The sequence below is a fragment of the Bos javanicus genome, chromosome 13, assembly GCF_032452875.1.
Source record: "Bos javanicus breed banteng chromosome 13, ARS-OSU_banteng_1.0, whole genome shotgun sequence".
NCBI lineage: Eukaryota > Metazoa > Chordata > Mammalia > Artiodactyla > Bovidae > Bos > Bos javanicus.
Genome location: NC_083880.1, coordinates 39631669 through 39651830, shown reverse-complemented (window position 1 = coordinate 39651830; position 20162 = coordinate 39631669). Strand labels below are relative to the sequence as shown.

The 20162-nt window shown below is 41.6% G+C and overlaps 1 protein-coding gene across 1 annotated transcript; it reads right to left on the bottom strand.

Moving 5' to 3' along the window:
- Nucleotides 1-156: 156 nt before the first annotated feature.
- NAA20 (N-alpha-acetyltransferase 20, NatB catalytic subunit) lies at nucleotides 157-18235 on the bottom strand. The gene is made up of 6 exons (XM_061435540.1): nucleotides 18099-18235; nucleotides 12774-12798; nucleotides 4790-4880; nucleotides 4002-4137; nucleotides 1157-1302; nucleotides 157-678 (listed from the first exon to the last, which is right to left on the bottom strand). The coding sequence occupies exons 1-6, from the start codon at nucleotides 18149-18151 to the stop codon at nucleotides 593-595; spliced, it is 537 nt and encodes a 178-aa protein (XP_061291524.1). The 5' UTR covers nucleotides 18152-18235; the 3' UTR covers nucleotides 157-592.
- Between the last annotated feature and the right edge of the window lie 1927 nt (nucleotides 18236-20162).

Here is a 20162-nt window from a genome sequence, read left to right as displayed (position 1 = left end):
CTCAAGTGTGCAGGGCAGGGGCTGTTCACGTAAGCATTTAAACAATGCTTTGTATGTAAATGAAAAATGTGACAAACCAACCCTAAGTGATGACCTTTCTCAATCCTGCTAGCTATAGGTTTACAAATGACCATCAAAACTTCCAGAAAACATTCATAGAGTCAACAGTGCATTTTATTATATATCTTAGATTTATACATTTCATATATGCTTTTAAAGCTTAAGTTCAATACAAAATAAAAACTGTATATGCAGCAGTGGTTCTCAGGCACAGAATTTAGGGGGAGACTGGAGCAATCATTTTCCCTAGCACACCGTGAATAGTGTGTTATGAGCCATGACAGTGGAATGTTTCCTTCTCACCTAGCTGCCTTTTTTGGTTGGATTTTATTACAGTGAACAGCTTTAGAAGGTATGATATTGCTAACAGGAAACAAGATGACTTAAAGTTTGATAACCTATATTTTCTTGAAGTCTTTAAGAGCTAAACGATCCCCTTTTCTCCTAATAGAGCTCCAAGGTCACCTAATGAAAATAATATTGTCCATAATTCTATTTGGAGCATCATCAGCCTAAGAACCACTGCTCATGGTTATTCAATGTCTTCTGGCCTCACAGGATGAGGTAATGGTATGATGGACTTCTTCTCAGTATCCCTGGATAGAGCTTTCCTCATATCTGTTAAGAAGCAAAGTTTAATGTAAGTACCCAAATGTCAGAGTATGATTTTATATCAGATTTAAAGTGTACAGATGTTTTAAAAAACACCAAAGCCATAAGTGGTTTTGTCCCCTACTCTCCCACTTTTACCAGATTCTAAGAGAAACGTATTTATAAGTGAGACTCCCAAGCAGGAGTACACAAAACACTAACCGAACCCTAGCTGGGATTCAGCTCTTCCTACAAATGTTCTTTTAACAAAGTCTTAGTAACATGTCTGTAACAGCAAAACAACCACCGATGGTAATTAACCATTGGTTAGTTAATATAAGTTAGTTAGTGGTAGGTTCATGAAGGTAGCTTACAGGATATTTAAATACTATAGCTCAAATTTAAATATGGTTTTTTTAAGCGTATTGAAAGAGCCGAGTATTTTGGTCTATAGGATGCATGTAAACGTCCCTTCTTCCAGGACGCTGCCCCAGCGGGGACTCACCGTAAGCGTCCTCGTCGGGCTCCCCATTGCTCGCCGAATAGTACTCTATGACTGTCCTGTACACGCTGTAGCCCAGCTGCTTGTACATGTTGACAGCAACTTGGTTAGACACTCTTACAAAGAGATCAACAAAAAATCCACCCTTTCTGTAATTAAAAAAAAAAAAAAAAATCAGAATGGGAGAAGTCCTAGAAAACAATACTGGCATGAGTAGTTCCTCTTTTCATTTACAAAGGCCATCTTTACTGTCTCTGGATAAAGCTGTATGAACTTCAGAGAGGTCTTGCACAGCTTTTGTTAGATTTTTCCTAAAGGCTTAGTGGACTGATGCCAGTGCAGATCTCATCCTCTTCTAAATGTTACTGTTTGTATAGAAACGCAACTGAATTTAGACTCACTTTATACACTTTCACTTTATATCCAACAGACTAGATTCTTACAGGTTTTTCATGTGTACACTCTTCTCTGTCCAAGTAACAGTTATGTTTTCTCTCAGTCCTCATACCTTCTTTTTAGTTGCTTCACTGTACAGTCAAGGATTTCCAATAATTACTAAGAGAAGCTGGCTTTAGGCATCCTGTCCCAGAAAGCATTCCGTGCATCACCTCTAATATTTACTAAAGGTTTTCAGTGAATACTTTTTGCAGGTTAAAGTTTTCCCTTTCTGTATCCTAGATTGCTTAATCAAGAGTGAATACTGCATTTTATCAAAGCATTTTCTACATTTAGTGAGATAAAAAAATGTTCTTCAGTCTATTAATTGCTAGAATACATTCTTAGGTCCGTTTGCTAAGTTTTTCTAGGACTTCTGCATCTGTTCTTTCTCATATCGCTTGTCAGGTTTTTGTTAAGATTATCTTAGCCTTAAAAAATAAGTTCCCTTTTTGTGTGTAAGATTGAACTTAGAATACTTTTTTTTTTTTTTACAATTTTCAAGGGACAACCCTTAAATATTTAGAAATATATTTTAATGTTTTGCCTATGTTGTCTTAAAGAAGGTTTATGGAGTAATACAATGAAAACATGAAACCCACTAAACTGTATTTTTTTTTTTTTCCTTTGAAGTGGAAGGAAAATATGCCATACCAAAATTAGTTATTTAGGACTTAATAACACTTAACTCATTTTGATTCTTTTTTTTTTTTTTTTCATGCTCCCCATGAGGTTCACCCTATTGGTAAATTGTAAATGTAATAACTTCCCATTCCCCCTCCCTGCTACCACCATTCCACTCGTTATGAATCTTACCACCTTCGGTCTCTGAGTGCTATCATGTAGTATTTGTCTTTCTGTGACTGGCCTATTTCACTTGGCATAATATCTTTGTCTTTAAACTGGAGTTATTAGTTCCTTAACATTCACTGTTGTACTTACCTAATTACACTGGGATTCATGACTACCACCTCATTTCACGCTTTTTGTTTTGCCACCTTCGTTTTTCTTTTGATTTTTTATTAGTCAATTTTTTCTTTGGAAATATAGTTTGTATTTTTAGTGTACACTAATATATACATGTATATATGTATGTATATGCATAGGTACACACACACTCCTGTACAAATACAGGTCACTTAAATCTTAGTAACTACTGTAATGAAGATTTAGGAACTGGAAGGGGAAGGAGAGTAGTTTTCTACTCTAAAAGATAGTCTGTCCTATAAATTTTATGTGTAAGGTCATGGCTATTAGAACACATGTCCGAACTCCTTATCCACTATAATAATAATGTCAGATAACTTTTTCAACAAGATGTGCATGCCATTAATTCTTGTGTGTAAACTACAATATTCTCCTCTTCCCTGTTCAGTCTAAGAGAACCTGATTCTGCAGAACCACCTGCATTTTTGTTTTATATTGATTTTCGTGTGGTCCTGGGGCTTTTTAATGACAGGAATTTTAAAATTCTTAAGGACTAAACTTCTTTTACAGCTTAAACAAGAATGAGCTCAAGTTCCCTCTTGCTCTCAACTTGCCTCAAGTCGACTTTTGAGGCCATGGTTACTTCTGTAAAACGCTCCACTTTAATGGAGCACATAACAAGTAACACATAACAAGTGTCTGATATATAAAACAGGTCTTTAAAAAAAAAGCCACAATGTTGGCTGTTCGAACTGTGCTCCCAGGTGGTCCAAACTCATGGATGTGCTGTAGAATATTTCAAACATTTGGGGAAAACACAGGCAAACTACTGGCTTTGTATAGTTCACAAAAACACATCACATTATATTTCTTTTGGTGACACAATGTCTTTATGAAGCCAGGCTTTTAGCAATTCCTGTCATTATAAAGCCCCAGGACCACATGAAAATTAATGTGGAACAAGAGTGCAGGTGGTTCTGCAGAATCAGATTCCAAGGTTTGAGAAGCCATGCGATGCCCAGCAGGTACATCTCATTAGGAGATAACCACAGTGACTAAAATGAAATGAAAATATTTCTTTCAGTTTTACTGCTTAAAAGTATAAACTTTTCTTTAGCCTAGGACACTATGAAAAAAATTACTGGGATGCAAAGGGCAATGCAAAGAATTGGGGAACATCTGCCAGTGACAAGAACAGTAACAGAGACCTTGAGGGCTAGATTCTGATTCCACCTATGACCCAGCTCAAGAGTCTGCAGAGCATCACTCAGCCTGCTTTAATCTTCCTCAGTGGCGAAACAGGGGCAGTAACACCACTATGGATATGTGACAGGACTGCTGTAAGGACTTGTAGAGGCTGAACATGAAATTCCTATGGAACTGCATCATGACAACATTCATCCTGAAGTAAACAACTGATCAACATTCACCAAGAGAAAAACCAAATGGTTAGAGTTCAAGAATTATTTGAAAAACAGGCTCCTACCTTTCTGAAATTTCCTCTAACAGCTCCATAAGTTTAGCAGCCAAACCAAGGCGCCGAAACTCCGGGGCAACAGACAGAGCTGTGACATGCCCATGCCATTCTTCCCTTGCCACTGAGCCTTCTGCTTTGCCCATGACTGCCAATGAAAGACCACATCCAGTGACTAAACACGGCAACTCACACGCGGAGAAATACTGTGTGGTGCACACTTTTATCATAAAGGAAACGACCAAGCTCTGATGTTGAAGTAACACTTAAAGCCGGGGTCCCCAACCTCTGGGGACCTGATGATCTGAGGTGGAGCTGACGTAGTAATAATAGAAATAAAGTGCATAATAAATGTAATGTGCTGGAATTGTCCAAAAACCATCCTCACCCTCACCAGAAAATTTATCTTCCATGAAACTGGTCCCTGATGCCAGAAAGTTTGGGGACTGCTGCTTAAAGCCATCTAGCTAATTGTTACTCTTACTTGATATGTATTTTTTAAACGATCTACCATTTCATGTGGGTATGTATGTGTGTATGTACACACAACAACACAACAGACAGTCCACAGCTCAAACTTGTGCCAGCAACATGACCAGTTCTGTTTGGGTCACTGCTGTATCCCCTGGGCCTAGCACAGTACCCAAGACAGAGGGATCAGTAAGCTGTCAAAGAGTTGAAAAGAAAAGAAAATTAGAGGCATCATGATTATATTTCCAGTTCTGTGATCAGTCTAAGAGTTAAAAACTATTTTTATCTTAATTGCTTACCCAGAAAAGCACTAGTAGTGTTATACTTACTATAACCCATTAACTCGCCTCCAGGGGCCTCTGCGACGATGAAGTACTCTGGCCAGTGGGCAAGGTACTGTAGGTAAAAAGGAATCCCATACTAGAGACTCGTTAAGGAGGATGCAAAGTAAGGACAATCAGAGTTCTTCACAAAACGTGTTCTGAAGTTTCCTTTAAAAAGCATATTGTTCATCCCTAGCCAAATGTATGATTTCTGCAGTCAGTTCATTACATGAAATGTTTAGGTTAGCACTAAGTTTCAAGAAAACTGCCTGAATTTGTAACCTCAGATGTGAATGGAGACATACCATCCAAGAGTGGAGAACCAGGACCCCCAAGTTCTACAGCCTGTCTCCCCGGCTCATACTTTGTCTAGACCCCCCCTCCCCCGCACAGCACTTCCCCATCACCTGCCATTCCTGTCTACTGTCCCCTTACAGTGTGAGTGTCACCTGCCCTCTCTCCCTGGTGCTGGGCACACAGTGCAACCTCAGTATGTTTACTTCTCCCTTTCTGCACTAGGAAATGAATGACGAGTGCCTTCATTAGCTTCAGGCATGGGACAGTGAAAATAACTGTAATTTACTTCCAAAGGCTACTTAAACCCAGTTCGTCCAGTCCACTGATTCAGATTCTGCATTTTTAGTAATGCAAAAAATAAAAACCTGATGTTAAAGTGAATGCCTGAGTACTTGGCTCATTACTTAGCTCTTCAGCCCTGCTGTCCTGCTGAGTTGTACTCATTTCTGTACTTCTCAGTATTAACTTGGAGGTGCAGTTCTATAAGGGGACACCATCAGGCTTTTTTTAACTTTCTGGAAAATCTTTTTGTAAATTCTTCAAACTCCCCTCTGAAGGACAGCCTTTATTCTGTCTCTTAAAACATAACCATTAACATGGAAGCACAAGTCTTTCTGCCATCCAGCCACTGACACCATAACCATCTCTTCTCTGGCTATTGAAGCAGCCCCAGGCACTAGCTTATGGACCATGAAGCCCTGGCAGGCACCTCACCCGGTTTATGGGACTTTTGCCAAAAACTACACATAACAGGAAGCACACCCTGTAGGCTGATTCGCACTGTGATGCTTTGCCTAATACACAGTGAAAATTTTGTCATTAAAAATTCTCCAAAATCCTTTCACTTTTTTAAACAGCAGTCTTTAACAGGTCATAATCTTTTCAATACAAATGAAAATTGAGGCTTTTTTGTTTTTGCTTTTTTCACTCAACTTTGTTTCTGATATTCAGCCCTACTGTCACCTGTTATAGTTGATTTTTACTGCTGATAGTATTCCACCGACATAACTCAGCGACAAACATTTCCTGTAAAGAGCCAGACAGTAAATATTCAAGGCTGTGTGACCCATATGGTCTCTGTTGCAACTACTATGAAAGCCACAATAAATCCTAAAGGAACTTCCCTGTGTGGAAAAGGCCACAAACAGGATCAAGAAAATTATGAATGGGAAAGCTCACAGGTACAGGCAAAAGAGGTAAAGGTAGGAAACCCTCCACACACAGATACAGTATCAAAACCAACACACGTGAGAAGAGTACAGGACATTGGAAATGCATCAGAAATTGAGACCAGCAACTTAAAACAATCCTGTAGGTATACAGACAGACTGCTGTATCAAAACCTCATGGAAACCACAAACCAAAAATCTACAATAAAGACACACACAAAAAAAGCAATCCAAACACAACACTAAACAGAGACATCAAACCACAAGAGAACAAAAAAGGAAGGTAATACCTACAAAAACAAACCCAAAACAAGAAAGTGGCAGAAAGAATATGTGTCAATAATTACCTTAAATGTAAATGGATTAAACGCTCAAAAGACACAGACTTGCTGAATGGATACAAAACAAGACCCATATATATGCTGTCTCCAAGAGACCCACTTCCAATCTAGGGACACACACAGACTGAAAGTGAAGGGACAGAAAAAGGTATTACATGCAAATGAAACATCAAAAGAAAGCTAGAGTAGCAATACTCGTATCAGACAAAATGGACTTTAAAGACTGTTATGAGAGACATAATGATCAATCCAAAAAGACGTATACATGCACCCAACATAGAAGCACCTCACTATATCCTGCAAATGATAACAGAGAAAGAGAAATCAACAAAACGATAGTGGGTGACTTTAACAAGCTGCTTTCATCAATGGACAGAGACAAAACCAATGAGGAAACACAGGCCTGAAATGACACATTATACTAGACGGATTTAACTGATATTTATAGAACATTCCATCCCAAAGCAGAATACACTTTCTTCTCAAGTGCTCATGGAACATTCTCCAGGATAGATCACATACTGGGCCACAAATCAAACCTTGGTAAATTTAAGAAAGTTCAATCAAGCATCTTTTCTGACTATAACACTATGAGATAAGAAATCAAATACAGAAAAAATAAAAAATACAAACACATGGAGGCTGAAAAAATATTTACTAAACAACCAATGGATCACTAAAGAAATCAAGAGGAAATCAAATACCTAGAGACAAATGACTGTAAGAACATGACAGTCCAAAACCTATGCTGCTGCTGCTGCTAAGTCACTTCAGTCGTGTCCCACTCTGTGCGACCCCATAGGTGGCAGCCCACCAGGCTCCCCCGTCCCTGGGATTCTCCAGGCAAGAACACTGGAGTGGGTTGCCATTTCCTTCTCCAGTGCAGGAAAGTGAAAAGTGAAGTTGCTCAGTTGTGTCCTCCTCTCAGCAACCCCATGGACGGCAGCCTACCAGGTTCCTCTGTTCCTGGGATTTTCCAGGCAGGAGTACTGAAGTGGGGTGCCATTGCCTTCTCCACCAAAACCTATGGAATGTATCAAAAGCAGTTCTAAAAGAGAAGTTTATAGCAATATAGTCTTACCTTAGAAAACAAGAAAAATCTCAAGTAAACAATCTAAACAAGTAAACTATCAAGTAAACAAAGCAACTAGAGAAAGAAAAACAAAACCTCAAAGTTAGTAGAAGGAAAGAAATCATAGAGATCAGAAAAGAAATAAATGAAAAGATCGATGAAACTAAAAGCTAGTTATTTGAGACAATAAAATAGATAAACCTTTAGCCCAAACTCATCAAGAAAAAAGAAAGCTCAAATAAATTAGAAATGAAATAAAAGTTACAACTGACACCACAGAAATACAAAGGATCATAAAAAACTACTACAACTATATGCTAATAAAATGGACAAATTCTTAGAAAGATACAATCTTCCAAGACTGAAGAAATTGAAAATATGAACAGACCAATCACAAGTACTTAAACTGAAACAGTGATTTTAAAATGTCCAACAAACAAAAATCCAGGACCAAATGGCTTCACAGGTGAATTCTATCAAACACCTAAAGAAGAGTTAACACCTATCCATCTGAAACTTTCCCAAAAATTGCAGAAAAAGGAACACTTCAAGCTTATTCTATGAGGCCACTATCACCCTGATATCAAAATCAGAGATACCACAAAAAAATAATTATAGACCAACATCACTGATGAACACAGACAAAAAAATCCTCAACAAAATACTAGTAAACCAAACCCAACAATACATTAAAAGGATCATACACCATGATCAAGTGGATTTATCCCAGGGATGCAAAGATTCTTTAATAGCTTCAATCAATGTGATATACAGCACATTAACAAACTGAAGAAAAACCATAGGATCATCTCAATAGAAGCAAAAAAAGGTTTTCACGAAACCTGACACCAATTTATGATAAAAAACTGTCCAGAAAGTTGGCATAGAGGGAACTTAACCTAAACCTAATAAAGGCCATATAGGATAAACCCACCGGAGAAGGCAATGGCACCCCACTCCAGTACTCTCGCCTGGAAAATCCCATGGACAGAGGAGCCTGGTAGGCTGCAGTCCATGGGGTCGCTAAGAATCGGACACGACTGAGCGACTTCACTTTCACTTTTTACTTTCATGCACTGCAGAAAGAAATAGCCACCCACTCCAGTGTTCTTGCCTGGAGAATCCCAGGGACAGGGGAGCCTGGTAGGCTGCCATCTCTGGGGTCGAATAGAGTCGGACATGACTGAAGCAACTTAGCAGCAGCAGGATAAATCCACAGGTAACATCATTCTCAATGGTGAAAAGCCAAAAGCATTCCCTCTGAGATCAGGAACAAGGCAAGAATGTCCACTATCACCACTTTTATTCAACATAGTTTTGGAAGTCCTAGCCACAGCAGAGAAGAAAAACAAAAGGAATCCAAACTGAAAAACAAGTAAAACTGTCACTACAGATGACATGATACTACACACAGAAAATCCTGAAGATGCTACCAGAAAACTACTAGAGACCGTCAGTGATTCTGGTTAAAACTGCAGGATACAAAATACACAGAAATCGCTTACATTCCATACACTAATGATGAAAGATCAGAAAGAGAAATTCAGGAAACAATGCCATTTACCATTTACATCAAAAAGAAAAAAAAAATCACCTGTGTATAAGCCTACATAGGGGACAAAAGACCTGGACTCTGAAAACTGTAAGATGCTGATGAAAGGAATCAATGACAGATGGAAAGATACACCAAGCTCTTGGACTGGAAGAATCGATACTGTCACAATGACTATACTACCCAAGGCAATCAGGTTCAACTGCAACCCCTATCAAATTAGCAATGGCATTTTTCACAGAAGATTTTTTTTTTAATTTGTATGTAAACAAGAAAGACCTCAAAGACCCAAAGCAATCCTAGGAACAATGAACAGAGGTGGAGGAATCAGGCCCCCTGACTTCAGACTATACTACAAAGCTGCAGTCATCAAAACAGCATGGTACTGGCACACACACACACACACACACACACACAAAACACCATGGAGAAATGACAGTCTCTTCATAAGTGGTGCCAGGGAAACTGGACAGCTACATGTAAAAGAATGAAATCAGAAGATTCTCTAACACTATACACAAAAATAAACTCAAAATGGATCGAAGACCTAAATGTAAGATACTATAAAACTCTTAGAAGAAAACACAGGTAAAATGTTTTTTTTACATAATCATGTCAGTATCCTTTACAGTAATCAAAATAAATGGGACCTAATTAAACTTAAAAGCTTTTGCACAGCAAAGGAAACCATAAAAAAAAAAAAAATGAAAAGATGATCCACAGAATGGGGGGAAACTATCTGCAAATGAAGTGACTGAGGTGGTTAATTTCCAAAATATACAAACAGCTCATGCAACTTTGTGTCAAAGAAATAACCCAACAAAAAATGGGCAGATATAAATAGAATTTCTCCAAAGAAGGCATACAGATGGCTAAAAAGCACATGAAAAGAGACTCAATATCCCTAATTATCAGAGAAAAGCAAATCAAAACTACAATGAGGTATCACCTCACAGTGGTCAGAATGGCCATCTTCAAAAAGTATACAACAATAAAATGCTGGAGAGGGTGTGGAGAAAAGGGACCCCTCCTAGGGAATATAAACTGGTAGGGAGAACAGTATGGAGGTTCCTTAAAAAACTAAAAATAGAACTACCATATGATCAAGCAGTCCCACTCCTCTGTATGTATCAGGAGAAAACTGTTCGCTGCAGCACTGTTTATAAGAGCCAAGATATGGAAGCAACCTAAATGTCCATTGACAGATGAATGGATAAAGATGTGGTAAACACACAAACTGGCATATCACTCAGCCATAAAAAAATGAAATAATGCCATTTGCAGCGACCTGGATGGACCCAGAGATTATCATACTAAGTGAAATAAGGTAAAGACAAGTGTCATATGCTATCACTTTTATGTGGAATCTAATTTAAAAACTGATACAAAGAAACTTACTTATAAAACAGACTTATAGGTATCAAAAACAAACATGGTTACCAAAGGGAAAACATGGGGTGAGAGAGAAATCAGGGGTCAGGTATTAACATACACACTACTATATATAAAATGTGTGTGTGTGTAAATAACCAATAGGGACCTACTGTATAGCACATGGACTTCAACTCAATAATTTTCTGTGATAACCTATATGGGAGAAGACTCTGATAAAAGAATGGTTTTATATATATAACTAATCACTCTGCTGTACACCTAAAACTAACACAATATTGTATATCAATTACACTCGTGTTTTTTAAAAGGTCATAAAACAAGAGGGATTATTATTAATATATATTACAGATACGGTCAGTTTTAGATATTTAAAAAACCTGCTTCCATTCTACTATGATGTTCTTTAAGTAAATATACATGTTTTAAATATTCAATTATTTTCTTGTGCTGAACTGACCTAAAGGTTCAGAAAATTGTAACAAGAATTTTATTTTTTGATTTCAAAGTTTTAATAAAGTTTTTACTACAAAAAAAAAGTACACACACGAACACACACCCACATATTCTTGATTTCTACTGCTGGTGTACACATGCTACTGATTTTTTAAAACTTGATCCTGGTTCTAACATTGGTGAACGTTCTTAAGTTGTTCTTTTTTCGATCGTACTATCAATTGTAAATGATGATAGTTTTATTTCTACCTTTCTCGTCCTTATACTTCTTCCTTCTGGAAGTTTGGTCAGTTCCTCTAGAACTATATTAAAGGGTAGTAGTGACAGTAGGCATTATCTTATGCCCAATCTTGAAAGGAATGTACCTTAATTTCTCACTCAAGTATATAATGCTTGCTGAAAGTTTTAAAATATAAAACCTTTACCAAATTAATAAAAGTCCTTCCAGTTCTAGCTTGTTACACATTCTTACCATAAAAAAGCACTACACTGTAAGTCAGCTATATTTCAACTAAAAAAAGAACTGTGAAAGTCAAGGACTAGACACAGTGTATAAATTATTCCCCAGTAAAGCGTTATTTACAAAAACAGGCCCCTGCATATTAGCGTGCCCACCCCTGACATAAATGCCTCTATTGTTATTTTCAGGTTCCAGGAAACGCAATTACCAGGTATTCATGAGTAAAGTCCTTCAAGAGACTAGCTTTTGAACATTCTCATAAACTGCTCTGTCACTAGCAATTTATGAGAATACTCCCCTCACCTCACCTCCATCAGCCTTGAGCTTCATCACTGCTTGAAATCCTTGATAGTTTGATAGATAAAACATGGTACATCATTTTGGTTTTAATTATCATGTCTTTTAATTGGTGAGACTTAAGTCTTGAAATTTTCATAGCCTCCTATATGCCCTCTTGGTTAAATGATCAATTAACACTACCCCACAGTGGACATGGCATATAACCCAGAAATCCAACTCTGTGTTTCAAGCTGTTGAGAATGTAGGAGTTCTCTATTCAGGTCAGAGGACCCTAACTTCGCACATCCTTGCCCATGTTTCTACTGGGGACCATGACAGATACTGCTAATTGTTAACCTAAAATTGTTTTTTTCCCCTTTAGCAACCAGCCTGAATGTAAACCCCGGCTCATCCCAGACTGTTCTAGATAGGTATATCTCGAGCCAGGTGCTGGTCTACAGGGCAGAGGGCTGTGTCACACCTCCCAGTGGTCCCCTTGGCTTCCCCTCTGCTGATCGATGCTCCTGCCAGGAATGTGGATGAGATGCCATAGACTCTGGAAGCCAGGGTCCCCTGGGTGACACAGTGGTCCCAGGGCAGAGCCCGGTGTCATAGGATATCATGGAATCGCCCGGCTCTGATCATCCTCTTGAGGCTTTGTTCTTATCAGACAAAAACAGCCCCTCCTGCTGAAGTCACAGCTTTCTGCTGCTCACAGCTATGCTTACTACTGAGGGGCAGGGGATTGTATTGTTCTTGATTTATGAGGTCATTATATTAGCAGCTTGTCAGCAGATGTAAGATAACTCTTGTTCCCAGTTTTTAGTTTCTTTTTAATTGCCTTTAATGTTGTTGATGATGTTTCCTGACCTCCAAGTCTTAAACATTTTCAGTGTTCAAGTCTATTTTTTTTCTTTTCTCTATTTTGCTTACTTTTGGAAGCCTTTATTTAAACTTTTTAAAAAAGGATACAGTTTCTGTAAGTGGATCCAAGTTACTAAAAGAAACAAGAGAAATGTCAACAGTAAGCAGTGTTTACAAAATCAGTTTAAATAGGCCAATTACAACTAAAAATAACATGCATAGGGAAAACAGACATGTTAAGTTCACAACTTTAACCAACTTTTCAACTAAGAAAGACGGTTTAACCTGCCTAATGACCATATTGAGCCATCATCACAGTCACTATAAAGACACCCGTACATTTTCATTTAACTGCTTCTTTACAAATTACTTTACAGTTAATACATCATCAAAACATTCTATCTTCTTTTTTTTTGGCCACGCCTCACCGTGGCTTGGAGAATGTTAGTTCTGCAACCTGGGATTGAACCCATGCCCTAATGCACTGGGAGCACTACGTCAACCACTGGATCACCAGGGAATTCCCTACAATTTTCCATTTTCTAACAGTAAACTGCAAGTGGAACTGGTGACCAACCTGGGGTGTCAATCACAGACAGGGCTACACCAGCCTTGCAGCATGTGCCAAGGGCCGGCCCTGCCTTACCCCACCCTCTCAATGTGGGCGCTCTCACTCTGGGGCTTCTGCTCCCCACTGCCCCTGTTCTCGTACCTTTAATTTTGCTCTCAGAGGAATACTCCTTACCCGGCTCTGGAGCTGCTGAGCAGCTGCCTCACCAGCGTGTCTGGCCACAACACTCCCAAATCTGCATTTCTACACCTGCCTCCCTCCAGAGAGCTCTGCCCCTCACTTTCCTATTCAGTCAGTGGAAGCACAATCCTGGCGGAGCCCGGAACAGCGCCCTCAACCCCTCACACATGCAGTCAAGCTCGTCCTCAGGACCTTTAGGGACAGCAACGGTCACACTGCGTTTCTGGAGACCAGCAAACCTTAGCGCCCCTTTCCCCTCCAAAATTACTGAAGACCCCAAGACTTAAATCTATTGGTATTTAAAAGTGTCAGATATTTGTTCATTTTAAAAAAATCAGTTAAATATTAATGTGAATGACTTTAAACCAAAAGTCACTGTTTTCAAAAACAAAAGAAAATTTAGTAACAAGAATGTCATTATTTGAACAATTTTACGTATCTTTTTACTGTCTGGCTTAATAGAAAACAGTTGATTTTTCATTTCTGTGTCTGCTATGCTTTCTGTTAGATGATCACACATCTATAAGACTCCACTTGTGCACTAGTGAGAAAATGAGAGTAAAAAAAAGCAATAAAAAACAAAAAACCGGACTTCTCTGGTGGTCCAGTGGTTAAGACTCTGTGCTGATAATGCAGGGGGCCAGGGTTCAATCACTGGTTGGGGAATTAAGATCCCACATGCTGCGCGGCATGGCCAAAATGTTTTAAAAAAACCAAAAACCTTAGTTTTATCATGAAAATGGCTCTGATCCTGCAGAACCCCCCAAGCAATCTTGAGGCGCCCTTGCCCACACCCAAAGGATCACTGCTCTAATCGAGTACAGGAGTCACTCTCCGCCCTTCTCAAGACTACTTTATACCCTCTTCTGTCTCCTCAATGCTCCCTCTTCCAGCTCAGCTGCTTCTGATTTCAGGAAGAAAACACAACTCTAAGAAGAAGCTTCACCAAGGTTCCAGCATCCGCCCCACCTGCTCTCTACCTGCTGCCTTGGACCCAGGCCTGGAGTGCAGGTGGGCAGGTCCCACCACCTCTCAGGACCCAGCAGCCTGCTCCCCTGAACGAAATGGACAAACCTGCTGCACACTAGACCATAGAACACGTGACACAGTCCACAGCTCCACCCCCCTGACATGCTGTCCCTTCTCAGCCTCCAGACCCAGCAGCAGGGTTTCCTCCTGCTTCACTGGACCACTGTGTCTCCTTTACCACATGATGCCCTGGGAGCCATCCTGGAGCCTTTTTTCCTGTCCACACTCATCAATGAAGTCACCGAGCCACCTGGGTTTAACACCATCCATGCAGTGTTGACCCCCAAGTTTTTATTTTTAGCCCAGACCTAAACTTGAAATTCCCATGTCCAGATGCCTGGCTGACTTCTCTACCTGGGGGTCTGAGCACCCTCTGCAGAGCCCATGTCCAGCGCTGGCCTCTCCAAGGTCGAGCCCTGTGACTCTGACCTGGTGTTCTCACACTCCCACTTGCTGCTTGGGCCACACTGGCAGCCGCCTCCACCTCCCTGACTGTGTGTCTGAAACAGGAACCAGTACCCATACTACTCTGCCCATAATACCCATGCCCCCAAAGCCTACACACTCCCCCATCCCCATCTTCCTGCAGTGACACCTTCCCTGAAACACCTCACCCAAAGCCGAATCCACATGTACTTCCTATTTCCCTTTCCTGCTCTCATTTTTCCTTGTTTACTGAACACTTAAGTTCTATCTTACTTTCCCCTCTAAAATGTAAATTCTGGGAATTCCCTGGCAATCCAATGCAATGGTTACGTACAACTACAGCGACTTCGGCTTTCAATGACTTTGGTTTTCATTGCTGAGGGTCCGAGTTCAACCCTTGGACTTGGGGAACCAAGAACCGACAAGCTGTGTGGTGTGGCCAATTTAAACAAATAAATTGTAAATTCCATAAAGATAACATTTTTTGTCTTGTTAACTACTGTCTCTTCAGTACTGGCAGGCATAGAATATTTTTCCAAGGATAAAATATTTGCTGTTGATGGCAATGTTTCCACATCCATTGCTTCTTTCAGTTACTACTGCAACACCCTACCCCAGTGATTCTCCATGTTCTTGACAGAAGCGCCCTAATCAAGGTGAGAAACAAGGAAGAGAGGAGGGAGAGGAGTCCCCCTACTGGCATAGACTGAAGAGGCCTTGACAAGTTAGATGACTCTGACTATTGTTGTTTAGTCGCTAAAGTGAAAGTGAAGTCGCTCAGTCGTGTCCAACTGTTTGCGACCCCATGGACTGTAGTCTATCAGGCTCCTTCATTCACGGCATTTTCCAGGCAAGAGTACTGGAGAGGGTTGCCATTTCCTTCTCCGGGGATGTTCCCAACCCAGGGAATCAAACCCAGGTCTCTCGAATTGCAGGCAGATGGTTTACCGTCTGAGCTACCAAGGAAATTAATACATTTAAAATAAGGGGCCCTAAATGTCCTACTTGAGTAGTGGGAGAGTAACCATGGAAACCAGTCCTCCCTCCCTCCGCATCCTACAAACAAAAACGTCGGCAGTAGTTGTTGATCCCCAGGATAAAACCAAAATGTAAAGAAAAGGACTAGAACCTCTGGTGAGTGAGCGAGTGAAAGTCGCTCAGTCGTGTCCGACTTTTTGCTAAGTTTAGTCACTAAGGCGTGTTCCACTCTTTGTGACCATGGACTGTGACCCACCAGTCTCCTGTATCCATGGGATTCTCCAGGCAAGAGTACTGGAGTGTTTGCCGTTTCCTTCTCCAGGGGGTCTTCCCAGCCCAGGAATAGAACTGGCATCTCCTGCATTAGCAGGTGGACTTCTCACCACTGAGCCACCAGGGAAGTCCTCATAATTAATCTTTAATTAACAGTAATTTTGAATATATACCTTTTTTGTTATACAAAGGCATGATGACTTACACAATGTGGAGATTAAATAAATATGTGTCGATTTTCTCTGCCTGTTGACAGGATGTTTTGTTGTACGTAAATGGTCAGGCTTATTCTCCTTCTGTTCTATTCATTTTCATATAAAAGTGTGGGCCCTTCCTCAGTCTTTGGTTAAAAATGACTTTCTAGGCAGCTTTGCCTCATCCATTCTTGAAATGTCAAAGCACACTGTCACTTCCCAGGTCTGTGCTTCTGAAACCCAAGCCTTCATCAAGTTATCATCTCTGGGCCATTGCCAAGACCTCCTAAATGGCTCACCTGCCTGGTACACCTTCTCCAGTCACCCCGAGACACACGGCCCTGCGGCGGACAGCTTAGGGGTCCTGCGCGGCCAGGAATGAAGAACCACCAGACCAGGCCCAATCTCCTTAAGGAGTCTCCTTGCTCAGCCCACTCCCACACAGGGCTCTTCCACCTGAGCCATTCCTCTGAGCTCTCAGGTCCTTAGCTGACTCACGCCAAAAAATGGGAATGAGAAGGGCAACTACTTCACAGAGGTGTGAGAAGGAAAGGGGTTACTCCGATCTTCCCTGTAGCTCAAATGGTAGAGAGTTTGCCTACAATGCAAGAGAGTGGGGCTCGATCCCTGGGTCGGAAAGATCCCCTGGAGAAGGGATAGGCTACCACTCCAGTATTCTTGCCTGGAGAATCCCATGGACAGAGGAGCCCAACTGGCCAGTCCATGGTGTCGCCAGTAGTCGGACACGACTAAGCTGCTACTACTACTATAGCTACTAAGGAGTCACTCCGGGGCCAGGCACAACGAGACTGAACGCAGTCGCCTCAGTTAATCTGCTCCGACTGAGAGAGGCCCCCAGAAACCACCTCCGCCCCCCAAAATGGGGCACAGGTCCAGTCTCACAAGTTGCTCTGACCTCGGAGTTACAGAATCCGACTCCTACAGTTAATCCCCGCCCGAGCGTCGGCCGCCCTGCAAGGCAGCGGCTTCCTCCTCCAGCACCCTCTTCCTCACCACTGTCAACAGTTACCCATTTTCTGAGACTCAGTCCCTCTGTGAACGTTTCTAGCGAACTCTTCTCAGGTTCTTTCCATCCTCCTGACACTTGGACCTGAACTACCTGGTCCTTTTTCAAATAATTGCCTCGGGATCTTTAAAAGTGGATCTGGGATTGGTGAGGTGGGTGGATAAGATGGGCTGAAATGTGATGAAGCCAAAGGAGTGAAATGGTAAAAAAGTGGGAGTCCAGCTGGTAGCCTACAGGTGTTCACGGTAAAATTCTATCAAGCTTTTAAGCGCTCAAAAATTTTCATAATAAAACTTAGGAAAAAAATAATGAAACCTGCAAGTCACAGAGCCTGACTTAAGTCGGACGAAGGACCAGGAACCCCGAGGACCGCCCCTCGCCCCATCCCGCAGCAAGTGGTACCCCCGCCGTGACCAGCAGCAACAGTAACGAGGAGCGCAAAGGCGCCGCGCCGGGCGGCGGCCAGTGTTACCCTGCGCGGATACAAGGTAACCGCGCCGCCGCCGCCGGGCTCCGGCTGCCGCGCAGGGCGGGGGACGCCGGCAGGAAGCGGCGGGGAGCTCGGCTCGGCACCCCCCGACCCTCGCCCGCCGTCCCCTCAGGCCCCGAGAGGCGCCCGCACTGCAGTCAGGGCTGCGGGGACACGGCCACCCGGCCAAGGTCAGCGGGGCCGTCCGGACGTCCCGCCCGGCTCCCTCCCAGGGCTGCCCCGGGGACGCGCCGGCCGCCGCCGGGCCCGAGCGTGCCTCACTCACATGTTGTTGAAGCGAAACAGGTCGTCGCACGTAAAGGCCCGGAGCGTGGTCATCGCGTCGCCGCGGCCGCGGGAACCGGTTAGCGGAACCACCACACTCGCCCCGCCGGAAGTTGTCCGGCGCGGATGCCCCAAGGCGGCACGGGGGGAGGGGGCGGTGCAGAGAACTACTTCCGGGCCACGAGTTGCTCGGCAACGGCGGTCGCGACTTTGCGCCCTCTGGAGGCCGCAGCCGGGAACGCTTGTAACGTCTGGGGTTTTCCGAGGATCTTCACGGTGAGCCCCGGGGAGAAGGAAACAAGAGGCTGCCGGGGGTTAGGAACCCAAGGCAGAAAAGCAGGGTTCAGGATCACTTTGTGCCCCTGGCATGTGAGGAAGGAAGCCCAGAGGGATGGGAGAACTCATGGTCCAGAGCGGCCTGTCCCAGTGATGCCAGCCGTGCATTCGACTGCAAATTTTCTAACATATTTCACAACATAAGAGAAAGGTGGAATTAGCAGCATTATTATTTTACCCAGTATATAAACAATATTGTTTCACATGTAATCAATTTTTAAAAATTCTAATAGAATGCTTTAATTTTTTTCTTTTTTTTTCTTTATGATACTAAGCCTTAGAAATATATTTGCAGCATATTTCAACTCGGGACCTAAATTGTCATAGGCAATTCTTGTCCTGTATTTAGAGTTCATAAAATGTATGATTAAAAAGTGGATTGATATACCCACATTGTTCCAACCATGCTAAGTTTTCAAGTAGCCTTTTAAAAAAGATAAAATTGTGATTCTCATACAAACATAAAATGCACACGTTAAAAAAACATTTTAACTCATTCATTATGAAAGAACCACTAAGATGTTACCATGGGTTAAAAGGAGAATTTAAACCGCAGAAGGCAATCAGGAAAGCTGAAATGTGTTTCTAAATACATGTACAGCATATCTATTTACTGTATCTCCTGGCCATGTACCATGCATTTGTGTTTCTGTGGACAGAAATCCTTTTTATTACTGTCCATTTTCTGCAGCTTACAGAGTTAACCGATGTGTGTACCTGGCAGAAAGCCGAATCTTTTTTTTTTTTTTTTGGTAATTTCCAAATGAACTGAATTAAAACTAAATAGATTACTGAGCACCAAAGAAATAAGAGTACCCAAAGATGTCCTTTACGCTTAAGATATATATTATATTACGTCATATACGGGAAGATCCCCTGGAAGAGGAAATGGCAACCCACTCTAGTATTCTTGCTTGGAAAATTCTATAAACAGAGAAGCCTGGCAGGCTACAGTCCATGGGGTTGCAAAGAGTTGGACATGGCTGAAGCAACTTAGCACACACACACATCATATATAGTAAATATGTTTTCAACATCTTAATGAAAATCATTGAAAAGTATTTTTTATTATAAGCTTCCATTTAGGGCACTACTGTCTCTTTGTAATGAAAGATATAATGATCTTTGTCATGGTCTTTGTCCCTTCTGCCCTAGTCTCCTGATTATGTTGCTTGTAATATTGTTACTTTTCCGAACTTTCATATATACAGCTGTGTTACATCTATGCATCTCCCAGTTGCTTGATTTCTTCAGTCTGTAATTGAGTGGATAGCATGCTCATTGCCACTTTTTGTTACAATTTCCTCATTCCATTCTTCATTTTGATTCATTTATGGCTTGGCTGGGTTTCATTACAGTATTTCCTTTTCCCTCTTTGCTTTGTTTTCCAGGGGCCCTGTGGGGCTGGTCCTCTACTCCCAGACCTCTTTAGTCTGTGAGATGCCTGATTAGAATATTGGCTGGATATTCATGGATTCCTGTGTTCTCTCCCCGCCAAGAACTTTGTAAACATCATTATTCCGTTGTTTTCGGGTGTTGAAAGTTTCTAGGGGAAAAGAGTAAGGCCAGCAGGGTTTCTGTTTTCCCTTTTGCGGGTGACTTAGTTTTTGTACTGAAGTGGGATTAGTCAAGACACTTCCAGAAAGAAAACATTCTTAAAAGTGCATACATTTTAAACCAACTAAATCTTTGACAATTTCAGCAGTTTTAACACACACACAAACAATAG